The sequence below is a fragment of the Papio anubis genome, chromosome 12 (genome assembly GCF_008728515.1).
Source record: "Papio anubis isolate 15944 chromosome 12, Panubis1.0, whole genome shotgun sequence".
Lineage (NCBI taxonomy): Eukaryota > Metazoa > Chordata > Mammalia > Primates > Cercopithecidae > Papio > Papio anubis.
Window position 1 is genome coordinate 13499290 of NC_044987.1, and position 14890 is coordinate 13514179.

The following is a 14890-nucleotide window of genomic DNA, read 5'->3' on the forward strand; positions in this document are numbered from 1 at the left end:
TTCAGAGCTCCAGAAGTAATGCCAAAAGAGTATCCAGGAGGGAGAACCATGGGTAGAAAGAAAAAGTAACCTGTATTTTACATCAGATCTACTGTGTAAACATTCAGGTCAGGAGCTCTAAAATCAGTGAGAAGTAGATTAATTCCAAGAAGTTTCAGAAGAGTGGGTGAGAAGAAAAAGTTCCCTGCATTCACTATTTCACTTATTCCACACACTAACCCTATAAAGTGGGTACCATTTTTATCTTCATTGTACAAATGAAGAAATGAGCTGACTTTTAGAGAAAATACACTAGGCTTCTGTTCAAAGTGTAAGGAATTTATACCAGTGTGCACATATCCTCTTGCTTGATCCCTTTTGCAATCAAATGGTACCAAACATTTGTGCAATATATGGCTAGTATTTGGAGCTTAGTCTGTGACTAAAACACAGCTAAATAGTTCATGCAGGAACCAATCTATACTGCATTCTATGACTGAATACCAATATGAAGAACTTTCATACAGAAGATGCTTACCAGCTATACTTAACCTCTTTGTGGGGGTGGGAGGGGGACAGGAAATATGCTCCAACTAAAGCATAAAGAATAACTCAATTATAGGACAACCCCAGTTAAATAAAAATAAAACATAAACTCTTTGCTAACTACTACCACTCATATTTTATTTTTATAATAAAGAGGAAAACACTTTAAAAAATAGTCAATTTAAGGGTTTTGAAACAATTTCTGGGACATTTCCCAAGGCTAGCAGATATATGACATAATCACCACAGTCGGCATCAGCATTACCGCACAGGGAAAATAAATATTCAGAATAATGACTTGTTAACTCTAGAATATCCTAAAAGATAAAACTGGACTAGAATTTAACCATTCAAGCAGGAAAAATAACAAATGTTAGAAATAAATGAATTATTTTCTTTAAAGGGATGAAATAAAAAAGGTTTTTTTGCGTAACCTCAAACTGATAAGGCTCAGGAAGACATAATATTCATTACACAGATAAATTTACTTATGACAGAAAAATTTCCCAGTACCAAAAGCTGACAAACATTCCATGAGTTTCTAGGGCAGTATACTGACTTCTCTTTTTTAAATTCTAAAAATAAAAAAGACTCCTCCAACTGGAATGAGTATGCTCATGTGCAGAAACATGGAGATGAACTCAGATCACCTTTTAGGTTTCTACAATTCTATTATTTAATAGGGGACCCTTTACTTTGGCTTCTAAAAAGGAAGAAATTGAAGATTTAAGAAAAATGGGAAAAGGGTTTTAAGATATCAATCTGTCATCTATACCTAAGCTATTCTCTACCTTACCTGAGTGGCTACTTCCTCCCTCCTCTCAACCACTAGGTTTAATTTCTTTCATAAAATGGTTTTGATAAGTAATGGAGTAAAAAGAAGGTACCCTGGGAAAGGACAGACAAAGATCTACTCAGCCAAAAATTCAAGTCAAAAGCTAAAAAATTACATTATTTTTAAACATAGGTGCCCAATTTTAGAAGGGTGAAGGCAAATCTTTGCCTCCCCAAAAGTATTACTTTTCTCATCCATATTTATCTTAGTCTCTGGATATACAGCAGCCAGCAAATTAAGCTACAAAAGAAGTTACTCATAATCTATAATATTCTTGGTCATCCAAAAAACCAAGGGAAAAATTATACAACTGGTTCCACATTGCCCTATCAGTACTGGCTGAAATAAATTCCATTAATGGCTAAGGACAAATTATCTTTTTGGTAATCAGATATATGGGTCATAATGGGGTTGAAATGTAATGTCCTAAAACTGGCAACCTATGAAGCATTTGTAGCCTGGCAAAGAGTTTAATCAATCCTAAAAATCAACATTCTTTTGTCATATTTCTCCCTTCTCTACGTTCTGATATATCCTCTAGAAGACTAGGATCAACTACAGTTAAGGATAAAGAGGAAATAATAAAGGAATGATGAAAACAAAAATAAATTGGAAAATGGATACCTGAAAGTAACAGCAACAAATATTTACTTGAAAACTGCCTGAAAACAGACAATAGAGCACTTAGGAATATGCAAACTGAGTACAAATACAGTATAAATAAGTATGTGACCCTCTGGCTACATGTCAATGTGGCTTGAGAAAAATTTAACATAGACCTTTGTCTAAGCAGAGAAAAATGCTGAATTACTTAGTTTACACACTGTGTACTGATCCGTATTATACCCATCTTCCTCCTGAGGTAGCAACTACATCACTATTAAACTGTTCCCAGTAATTAGCAAAAGCTTATATACATGGTCAAAGCACAAAACCTTTGTAAAATTTTGTATTTCCAAAGAAACAAATTTGAAGTGCAGACAAAGCATGTGTGGCAATTAAATGTTGCAGAGGACCAAGAAGGCACAATCTGTAATTTGTTAAACAGTAAACTATACAAGTTGTTCAGATAAGTAAATAAATACATATACAAATAGAAGTTATTTCTTAGAATAGCCCTATATATCTGCATATGTTAATAAATCACTCAGAAATAGGTGACATGCATTGCAAAGAATTTTGGTTAAAATCCTAATAAAAGTAGGAAATATAACCAAGAACACAGTTACCAGATTAAACAAGGGCATAAAATAGATAAATATAAGAAAAGCTTACCAAAACTAGGTTATGGATAGGTTTTTCTTAAACAAGAAATCTGTCTTAGAATTTGTATAGCATTCAATATCTACTAAGTGTTTCAATGATTAATTTTATCAGCAAGCCTATCTTATGGATGAGCAAACTAAAGCTCTAAAGGATTAAGTGAATTTCTTAAGATCACAGGAAAAGTTGGAACAAGAGGTCTTGAGCAATTCTTAAAATATAATCATTTAATGATTAACACACTCAACAAACATTTGACTACTTGGTATGCTGGGCTTATGATTTAAAAAAAGATAAAAATCTCCACTTGGAATAAGCTCATAGTCTATTAGGAAAACTGTGAAGTAAGCAAGTCATCACACCTGACTGTGATAAATCCTTTCATACTGGTATAGTGTAGGTGCTCTGGGATAATCTGTCTGTGAGACAGCCAGGGAAAATTTCACAGACGAATAGCAACTTGGGCCAAGTCTTGAAGGATAAATAGGAAGTGGCCAGGTAGACAAGAGAAGAAAGACAGCAGTGGGTTCAGAATGAATAAAAGCAAGGAAGCTTTTTATTTCGAGTTTATCATGAGCTGCAAGTAAAAGTATATGGCTAAAGAGGGAGAAAAAGTTCTAGAAATAGCAAAGGGCCATATGATGAACAGCCATGCTTACAGAGTCAGACCTTAGTTTCCAGGCAAAGAAAGGCAACTATAGGCCTTTATGCAGGACAGCGTCATAATCATGCTTCATGTAGTAAAAGGAGTCTGTGGTAGCACTATGGAAGACAGCTTAGCGGAAGCAGAATAAAGCCGGATCCAGGAAAACCCATTAGGAAAGTCTTCCTAAAGTCACATCAAAAAGTAAGAGCCCAAATTAAGGCAGAAGAATGAACCAAGGAGGAAGAACATTTTAACCTTATTCTTCAGGGTAGCTTCTATCAGGTAATGTTATAAGCAGGTAGGTAATGTTATATATAATAATAAGAGAATGTTACAAAACTGTATTTGTGTACTTTTACAAACTATGTGTGTAGTTTATAGTTACTCTGAGGTCAACACATCAGTTATGTCAAACCACCCAAGGGATCTGATAACATAAGAAAAGTTGTAAAATATTTGAATAAATTTCAATAACAAAAATAAATATATTTATAATCTCAGTTTCAACAATCAATTTTATGTCAATTTTCAGTAAAATTTATATTACTGAACATTCAGTCAATATTTATATTGAAGTAGAAGTAGAGAATGAGCATAGGATGCATAAATTAGTGAAACAGTAGAAAATTTAATGCACTGTTAGCAGTTTAAGCTGACAAAGACTAATGAACCTCTTGATGCCTGAATTTCCTTAGCGATTTTCACCTTGATGAAAAACAAAGTAACAATAACAAAGCTAACAAAAAATCACCATAGACAGAGTCAGTTATTTGCCTCTTTTTTTTTTTTTTTTTAATTAAAGATAGGTTCTTGCTATGTTGCCCAGACTGGTCTTGAATTCCTGGGCTCAAGTGATCCTCCTGCCTCAGCCTCCTTAGCACTGGGATTATAGGCCTTATTTATCTTGACATACAGACATACAGACAATAAGATATACAGACAACAAGAAGTCATACAGACATCAAGTAAGAACAGAATTTAGAACATATAACATAAACAAGGGTTATTGCTGCTTTTCACCAAAATGTAGCAATATAAAAACTTCACCTCATGCCAGTCTTCGAGTTTGTTGTCAGACAGATCTAGTTCCGACACATGAGCACAGAAGGCAGCAATTTCTTTCTCATCTCCTGCACAGGTTATTCCACAGCTGTTCAACACTAGTACACTTGGGAGGTTGAGGCGATCTGAATGATGGGAGACACAAAATACTTTCCATATCAGCCAAATTCTAGTCTACCTATGTTCAGCCCCCAGGAATTGTCAAGAAACAAAAATCAAACTGTGTGAAATTATACAAGGATCTAGAAAATACAGGATATAATGGGACCAAAGGGTACTGAATTCTAAGAAGAGACACCCAGTTATTGCCCAGGAGGAGCTCAGAAGTACTGCACCAGTACCACCAAAAAAAGTCCTTTAGGCTTTAACTCATAGCAGGATTGTTTATCTCAATTACCAACAACAGAGCCCTCATCCACGCTATCATCTTATCATCTGAAAAAGAGATCCATGAAATTCATGTGTGGACTACCAGTACTTTCTAACAGGCCTCAATTCTTTCTTTTTTAAATTTAGTTCCGAAGTATTCTAGATGGCTCTTTTCTCTCTATCTGATGTGTATCTTTATATTTTGTGCCTCTGAAAATCATCTCAAACCATTAATCTACTAAATCACTTCTGTTAAGTTTATATCATTCAAGAAATCTTCCTCACTTAAGTGGATCCATTCAGAACTCTAATCTCTCTCACTCTTGTCTATCAATTATCTCCATTTCATATCCCTACAGAATTTGTCCCTTATGAAAATTAGCCTTCTTTAAAAATATAACTATAATGGAAGAAAGTATTTCAGAGTCTTACACTATTCACTGAATTTGGTCAAACCGAGGCAATGACTTTTTGACTACTGCCTGTTTCAAAAACACATGTGTCAATAAAATCACTCTCACAATCTCTACTAAAAAGGATAAACATGAGAATGCAATCACTCTTTTTCCATTTGGTATTAAACAAGGACTCATCAAAGTAATACTTTGTTAATGGAGACCTCAAATTACATGGTTTTCAACTTGCTACTTTCAGCAACATATTTCTCAGAATGGGAATGGATCCCCCTCAAAAAAAATTACCAAGAAATCCACTTCTCTCTGCCATTTCAGGTTACATAGAGATAAAATTATTGTATTTAGCAACAGCAAACACTCAGTAACCTTTGAAAGTAAGAACTAAAACAGTGATTCAATATTAATCCCCATAATTACAAAAAACTACTTCCAAGAACTCTCAATTGCAACGCTAAGCAAAAAGGCAAGCAAAAATATACCCTGCACATTTCTAGTTACAGATTTTTGATCACATCTAATCCCTCTCCTAGAATGTATCTCATCTCTAACCAAATTCTACATTCTTGAAGGACTAGTTAAAATCTCACAGCTTTGAATCATTTTTTGATCATATTAATTATCTTTTAAATTTCTTTCCCAGTCACTATACCATTCATTTGGCTCAACATAAATTGTCTTGTGTTGATTTACCTTTGTAAATGCGAATGTCTTGTAAACCAATTAGGCTATAAGGTCCTGGAGGGCACAGGCCAGTCCTGTACTGTTTTGTACCCTCTATATTCCATAAAAGAACATGCATTTGAGATATTATCACTCAAATTTATTCTTGTCCTACACATGCAACTAAAATATCTCTTAGTCAATCTGGAGGAAAACCAGTCCTGTTATGTTCTTTAGAAAACTGAAATCATAACAAGGAGGAAAGATTATTTGACTGTAATTAAAAATAAATCATTTGCAAACAAGGCAACATTGTGATTTAACATTCTAAGTAAGTTCCACTAAATAAGTGTTTTAGGTCCCATCTTTCTTACCTTTCATAGGAGAGCCCTGAGGTGTGGCTGGGACATGGACTCCCATCCCTGGGCCACGGCGATAAGGAAAATTTTCAGGACTGTATTTTTCACATAATACTTGCATGAAACTTCTTCCACTAGGCTGATCCATCTTTCTTTCTTAAAATGCTACAAGAAACCAAGAAATCATCAAATTATGTATTTACTCACGTAAGAAGTATTTATTGAAAACCAATTATTTATAAAGTACTAGACTAGGCATTACAAGACGTATGATACTCGGTCACTGACCCTATAAACATATACTGTGGTGACAGCTTACAATTTAGGGAAGCTACATATACAGACAAATGACAGCAATAACAGTTGAGCATATTATCTGCAATACAGATGAAAAGTATTACAAGATTTAGAAGAGGAGTTGATCACTTTCAAAAAAGGGCAAGGAGAAGGCTTTTGGCTGGTGCATAGGATTCATGTGGATAAGTAATTGGAGAAAGGTCTGAAAAAGAAGGTACAGATTGAACACCAGGCTAAATAGTTTGGATGAATCCTTTAATATCTGTCCCTCAAAATCCATTATCTTCTTCCATAGTCAAAGAACCTTTAACTGGATAACTGTATTTGGGAATGAGTGCTGGCTAAGTTCTAGCTGATGGGATAGAACCCAAGTATTCTGTGGCAGCTTCTAGGAGTCATCCTTAAAAGATGACCAGAGTGTGCCATTTGCCCTCCTTCTTTGTTTCTTCCTCCATCTGTTGCCTAGAAAACTGATACCACCAGACAGTGAACCCAAGGAATATACACTAAGAAAAGTGGGATGAAGAGCTGAAAGGGCTTTGCATCGCTGAGGACTTCATGTAACTGAGCTGCCATACTGGTACATATCTCTGGAAATTTCAGTGACAGATGAATAACCTATTTTGCTTAAGCCATTGTTCTTCTCAATTTTTTAGTTACCTATAACTGGACCTACTCCTAAACAATACAAAATGTTATCTTTTTTCGTTCTGAGTTTGGGTAGGGTCCTTTCTGTTTAGCATCAGCTAAGGGTCCAAACATTGAATGACTCCAGCATCTGAGAAGATGAGTACTGAGGACTCATGCATACATTAAAACAGGTAATATTAAACAACATGCTAACTTCTGACAACCTGATAACTCATTACTTAAAGGGCTGTCCTATGACCATATTAAATATTAATCAAAATATAGGCAGCTAAAATTGACCTCTGTAATTTCAACTATTAGGTATCAGGCATTTTTCCTAAAATAATCAGAAGGGAGAAGGATATACGTACAAAAGAAGGGATATCATAAGAAAAGGAACGGCAGTCAAAATGTATTATGGTATATATGAGTAAGCACAAAATATCTGATGTTGCCAAAGCAGCCTGCCAATGGTAGACATCATCCGGAGCATCTAAATAGGAACCTCAGAGGAGATCTTGTATACCACATTAGGAGGTTTAATGTTATCCTATAGGAAACAGAAAAAACTGAAAGGTTTTAAGGAAGGGAATACAACAACTAATTTTTAGGGAAAACTCATCCTGGAGCTGGTGAATATGAGAGAAACAAGACTGAAGGTAGGGGGAAGAGTTAGGAAGATACTGCCAGAATACAGCAGACAGATCGTGAGAGCTTGAAGTCATTCAGTGGTAGAATAAATAGAAAGCAGAGGCATATTCATGATCATGTTAAAAAGCAAACTATTCAGAAATTACAGGGACTGAGGGAGAAGGTAAAGTCAAAAATGACTCCCAGGTTTCTAGTTCAGGTGACCAGGTGACTGGTGATACCATTAACTAACAAGAAAGCAGGAACAGAGCCAGTTGTACAGAAGAAAATGATGAATTCCACTTTATACATGTTCAATTTGAAGTGCCTGTGGAATATCCAGGGAAACAATCTGGAGTTGCATGAGAAAAATGAGCTACAGATGAAGATTTGGACACCTTTATGATACACAAAATGTTATGAATAAGAACAATAACACAATAGTCACTGATATTTAAGGGACAGGAAGAGGAAAGAGAGTCATGAAGAAAAAGAAAGAAAACAGCCAGACAGTAGAGTGTTTAGCCAACATTTCAAGAAGCTTTGCTGGGAGTGGAGAAGGAAGATGGGATGATAAGAGAGTAGGGAATCTGGGCAACTGTCAAGATTTTATATCTTAAAATAAGAGAGACCTGAACATGGTTATAGATTACAAGGAAGAAGCCAGTAGCCCTGAAGAGGCTGAAACATCACTACCCGTACTTCTTCCTAGAAGAAACCAGCAGGAACGAGCACTGAAAAGCTTCTCAGAAGGCTGTTTGGTATTAGCCAGATAATACTTCAAATTGCTTCCCATTAGTGGTGACATGTTTACTTCACTATAGTTACTGGTTTACCTTTGCTTATATTGTTTAATTATAATGAACGTTAGGTATTTTTCTTATGTGATTATCCTATCTCTACCATTACATTAGAAAGGGGAGTGGAAGTGTGTAATCCTATTTCCTTCAGTATCAACTCATAGCATCAGGCATAGTTTATTATACATGGTAACAGTTTGATAAATGTTGCCAAGTATTAAAATCGCTAGCCTCTCAGGTGCTGAGAAGAAAGGGCAGAGAATTCAGGATGAAGGGTAGGTCTAGGCCCCACTCAGTTCTGATTACCTAATAGTTCTGTACCATCAGGCAAGTCAGTGCTATCTCAAATGTCTTCAACTATAAAATAAGGTATTAACATCTCTAGTACCTGGATTACAGGGTTGCTGTAGAGCCCTAAAACATACAAATGCACTATTTGGATTACAGGGCCATTGTAAAGTTCTAAAACATATAAATGTTAATTCTAAAAGGAAGTTGTAGTACAACAGAAAGCACATGGACATAGGAAATTTAAGCTCTTTCCCTAGCTGGGTAAACCACAGGCTAATTACCTAATCTCTCTCTACTTTAATTTTCTCACTTATATATGGTCTAAACCTTCCTCTCAGGTTTGTAATAAGAATTTGAAAAAAGTATGAATATAAAAGTGGTTGTTCAACTTGGCTCATTTCCTACATTACTACCAGGACCATGATCTACTGGACTTTGTGGAAGCAATTTACAAATGCCTAGAACACAGGAGATGCTCACTGAGCACATGCCCAACCACTGAACAAAAATTTTCATGATAAATGGCATCAATGTCATCATGAGTAAAGTGACCTTGAAAATAGAAGGCTGCCCTTTGCTCAAAATTCCCATTTGTAAGCTAAAAGATAGAGTTTGTTCTTTCTATCCACACAGTGTTAAGTATTTACATAGCGGCCGCCCTCTATTCCAACACTGAGTGTGTCGAAATTGAACTGTGTTGTGTTCAGCTAGGGCTTTGGGAATTTCAAGTTGAAAAGTTCTTTTTCAATGTAAACTCCTCACCTCCAACAGCAGACAACATAGAGCAGGGACTATGCCACTAGAGACAGGCACCATAGCTATTAAAAAAAAAAAAAAAAAAAAAACCTGTCTCAAGCAGAATGCCAACAGAATTTTTAGAAAATTTTAACGAAAAAGCCAAAGAAGTTACATTGTTATCTTTCATACAATCAGCAGATCAAAAGAATACAAAGTGTGTGGGGAGGGTGAACTGTCACTGTCAAAATAATATCACTGAGTTTAAGCAGCACCTTTTATCTGAAGGCTTCAGAACCACTTAAACTCAAACTTACACAATTCAAGGGCAGTAATCTTACATACAAATTTAAATATAGAGAAACCAAGGGATGGTAGGAAAGACGTATTCAAGTTAAAGTGCTAGTAAGCAAGCAAACATGGGAACTTAAAAGCTTTCCCTCATGGTCCCATGTTGTAAGAACTCTTCCAAATAGGATTTTTTTTAAACACTTTTTGTTTTGTTTTGTTTTTGTTTTAAGACTGAAAAGCAACACCAAGCGCCTTCATTGGCCATTTTCCAGGATGCACTATTGGATTGGCTTTCCAGGAATGCAGATGGGCACACATTAATACATAGGTTTTGAATTAGAATATCAAGATTGTGAAATGGATTGGTAATGTAACTCTACTGAAAATCTGTTGGGGCAGTCTGAGGAGGAACAGTAGGTGGGAAAAAAGGCTGAAAACCAAACAGATTGAAAAATGAGGAAATACAGGATGGAAAAAGATCTTTCACTAGAGCCTTTAAAAGGTTTTTGGGGGGTGGGAGGGTAATCTATGACATTTTGGAAATAACAGGTATCAAATTATATCAGACTACCTCTATAGTTGGCAGAGTTCTAATACATTTGTAAAACTGTTCTGAATTGGTGCTGAAAGCCAGAGAGCCAGGGATCTTTGGTGATATTGCTTACTTCCATTACTAAGTTGTGAAGTAGGCCTGTGAAAATTTCAATTCGTTTGTGCCTCAAGATCCTGACTGTAATATACTCTTGTAAAGTGCTTGGAAAAAGTCAGGATAACGTATGAATTGGACAATAAGGTGCTCAGTACACTTTTGCCAACTACATTAAAATCAGAACAAAACATCCAGTCACCTAAGTACTCTTAACCACTGTTGAGGTTAAGTACACAAACAATTTGTATTTTATGTTCCCAATAAATGGGTTAGGTAAGAAGCTCACACAACTGAAAGTTGTCTGAAGCTCAACACAACAGAAAGTAGGCCATGTCTGACCACTAACACTGGGAAACATATAAGATAGATCCTTTTGTACAATAAGTATGCAAGGTCAATACTTATTTCACAAAGAAACAACGTAGAGTAGTATAATTCATAAAGTACAAATACAGCCAGCCTCACTAGCTAATTCCAAAAGATATAAAAAGTACCCCACAGAGTGCCAAAATATACATTTTAAATCTTATAAAAATAGATTTATCTGCTTGTATATGCATAGACTATCTCCGGAGGAATACGAAAGTTTTGCTTTCCAATGTTTACCCTTTTGAACAACTTGAATTCACCATGTGCATACATCATCTTTTTGAAATGTAAAATGTTTTTAAGTAATGTATCTGGAAATGACCTAATAATTTGTCAAAGGGTTTTTTAATGTCTTCATTATTATAATATTTCTATTTTTAAAATTCCAAATTGGAATTTGTGTATGTACAATATAAAATATTAATTTTGAAGAAACTGGGGAGGAAGAAAAGAGAAATAAAATAGATGGCTAAACAGAAATACATAATTTTGTAAAACAGCAACAGCACAGAAAAAGCAAGCAGAAACAAAACATATCCAAGCCTGAGAACCAAACCGCAGTGAAACTAAGAGGAGAGAATGAGATGAAGGTGAGCAGGCTGCCAAGGCCACAGCAGCATTCTGCCCTTCTTTACCATGGCTTTCACAGGGCTCCACTATGGGGTGTATCAAAGGGCTGGAAGAATACCCTCAGCTTGCACAGTTCCATTTCCTTTGCTAGCCAGTTACCCAAATCTTTCATCCAAATTACCAAAATTTGACCCAAATTATGCTGATTCTGGAGCCATAAGCTAAGGAGATGTGATGCCTTAAGATGGCTGGGAGATTCAGGCCTCCCTGTCACCTCTGATCGTAGAGGTTAAAAAAGGAAAGAGGTGCTTCCTGCAGCAGGAAGCCATTTCTGCAGGTTTCAAGTTACTACAATAGTAGATACTTGGGAACAGATTTGTGCTTTTGAAAAAGAAATCACAATAATTCAAAATATGCATTAATTTAGGATGGGGCTAAATTTTCAAGAAGTTTTCATAGCTTTCACAAAAATGGAGAAAAGGAAAATACTCTCAAGTAGTTTAAAATTACTTTCAGTTATTTGACAAGGACCCATTTGTATTCAACGAATCAATCATATCTATTCATCAGAGAAGTGCAGAAACTACACCCTAAAAGCTACCTGCCAATATTTTGCTACCACTATTTGGAAACAAAACTTCAGGTAAACAATTTGTCAAAGGCTCCACAATTTCACCTTCAGGTTCCTTGGGTCAGATGACATTTCATTCTAGTGATTTGCTATCCACTTGGGTAATTGTTTTCTTCACAAGACAACCTGAGAATGAGAATTTCCTTACCAATTGTTTAGTAAAAATGCAGACAACTAATATATTTCATTTTCTCTGCCATCTCTTTTCATTTTTATATCTTAACAAATTCTCCCAATTAGGTTTATTTCCCCATTCATTTATTTTTTAAATGTGTGCCTTCATAGAGCTTAGTTTCATTTAGTTCAGTTCAACAAGCAAGTAGCAGATGCTAAATCTACACCACACACTATGCTAAGCACTAAAGAAAGTGAGAAGGAATAAAATCCAAACTCTGCCCTCAGGGCATCCACACTCTAGAAGGAGATACATAACACATATCTAAAATAAGCCAGACAAGAAATAGTGAATTAAACATAAGAAGTGATTAACTTTCAGAAGTGTGATCAAGGAAGTAGGTAAATCCTGAGCCATTTTGAAAGATAAAGGTTAGCTGACAAGGTGAGGAATGGCATTCTAGGCACAGGAAACAATAGCACATGAACAACCACAAGAGACCAGAAACAAGGGTTATCAGCTGTACTGCTGAAACATAAAATATGTGTGCTGACAGGCGGGGAAAGGAGATTCAACTGTGGAGGTGACTGTGGTCAGTAAGGTCATGACTGACCTTTCTTGGGCTAGACTTTATCCTGCAAAGATAAAACGAAGAAAAATTCTGAGAGATTACCATGACTACAGTGCAAGGATGAGGGTTATTGATCTTTATGAAGAATACAGAGGTCAAAAATGAGAATTTAAAAATCAGTAAAGGACTGGGCAACTAAGAGTTTGTTTACCTTAGGAGAAGCATTTCCAGTACAGTTAAGGGAAGAGAATCCATAGAATAGGGAGTTCAGTAAATAAGCCGAGAAAAGAGTAGCAATCATACCTTTGAGAGGCTTAAATGAAAGTGGACGAGGTGGGACAGTTGGTGGAAAAAAACAAGCGTTAAGAGAGAGTTTTTTTTTTTGTTTTTGTTTTTTTTTAAAAAAAAGACAAAAGAGAAATGTATTGCCTCTGAATTTGCAGGGGGTGGGGGGAGGTCAGCAAAAACTAAGAAAACGAAGCCACAGGAGGAAAATCTCCCAGCTGTCTTCAAAGAACCTCTCAGGATTGCTACCTTTCTCAATTGTTGCAAGTTTTGTTTTTGTTTTTTTGTTTTTTAAACCCATTAAATTTTTACTTTGTGAACTCTTCTTCTAACCTCATCTCCAAAAAGCTTTCTTTTTTTGAACAATTATCCACTGTATCCAAACTCTGCCAGATTCTTAGACAATTTAGGTAGCTGGAATTTTTGTTTTGTTTTCTAAAGCAGTCTTTCTGATCTGCAGCACAAGAGTATCCCCAAAAAGACTAATTTATTCTGGAAAAGCATACGTATATATGTTTTTCCCTCCAGGAAAGATTAAATAAATCAACGAATAAAGGTCTACTAACAAGCTTTATTCTAAATATTTGCTTTTAAAAAATACAACATTTGGTGGGCGCGGTGGCTCACGCCTGTAATCCCAGAACTTTGGGAGGCTGAGGCAGGCGGATCACCTGAGGTCAGGAGTTCGAGACCAGCCTGGCCAACACGGCGAAATGGTTTCCATCTCCACTAAATACACAAAAATTAGCCAGGCATGGTGGCACGTGCCTGTAGTCCCAGTTACTTGGGAGGCTGAGGCAGGAGAATCGCTTGAACCCAGGAGGTAGAGGTTGCAGTGAGTCGAGATCATGCCACTGCACCCCAGCGTGGGTGACAGAGCCAGACTCCATCTCAATAATAATACTAATAATACTAATAATAATACAATGTTCATTCTGAATTTTTTACAATTTCCAATTGAAAATAAGTAAATAACAACAATGGCAAAACCAGTAACCCCAACATGTAGTTTCCCTTTTTATTAGCTAAGCTAATAATGTAAATAAGTATTATCAAAAGCTTTTCATATCTGAAGCATAGAGCCACATCCACACCAGGAGACTTTAGATTTCACAAGCACATAAAGCCGGAGGATGTACCTCATGGTGTGTATCCTTCCAGACCATTTTTTCCATGCTATGTAAATATATATTTTTTACACAAAGATTGAATATACAGTTTTATAACCTGCCTTTTTGCAAAATAGTCCATGAAAAATTTTCCATGTCAGTAAGTGCATATCTACCTAATCATTTTTAAGGTTTATAAAGTATTCCATTAGTAAGTTTTTGGAGCTGAAGTCATTAATGACAGCTATCTCTCCCATATAAACACTTCCGGGACATTGACCAAGTCAGCGTAATTAGGCTGGATGGTCTCATTCTGTATGGCACTTCCAATTTCATTTATCCCGAAGTATCTATACCTGTGATTCTATCTCAGTTATTGTAATATAGCAAAGTGGATGCTCTCTTTGGATGAAACGGAAAATAAACTAATTATAATAAACTTTTAGCACTATTTTGTAGAATTATAGTTAGCCAATTCACTAACTTAACTCTTAGCATTCTAAAAGCAAAATGAGTGTAGCTGATAAATCCCTTATCATAACACACCATGCCACCACGATTTCACACCCTACTAAGAACCACCCTGTTCTCAAAGTCTCTTACTCAACTATGTGCTACACTATACGCAAGTCTAGTAATGTGGCACATCAACCTTTCTTGGTAGGAGGTTTTTTTAAAATCCAGCACTGACAGATGAAATATGAATTTGGACTCCTGATCGTTCCTTTAATTATGCTATCAGTCAGCCACTACCACCCTCTTCTTGTATCACAGTACTATGC

The 14890-nt window shown here is 35.9% G+C and overlaps 1 protein-coding gene across 4 annotated transcripts in view; it reads right to left on the minus strand.

The window, feature by feature from the left end:
• TBCEL (tubulin folding cofactor E like) overlaps positions 1-14890 on the minus strand; it is a 69382-nt gene that overhangs the window by 41675 nt on the left and 12817 nt on the right. For all 4 annotated transcript variants that reach the window (XM_031652865.1, XM_031652862.1, XM_031652864.1 and 1 more), the window contains 2 exons: positions 6151-6300; positions 4317-4456 (listed from right to left, as the gene is read on the minus strand). In XM_031652865.1, the coding sequence (XP_031508725.1) occupies positions 4317-4456; positions 6151-6283 (273 nt within the window). In that variant the 5' untranslated portion in view covers positions 6284-6300. The remainder of the gene's footprint in view (positions 1-4316; positions 4457-6150; positions 6301-14890) is intronic.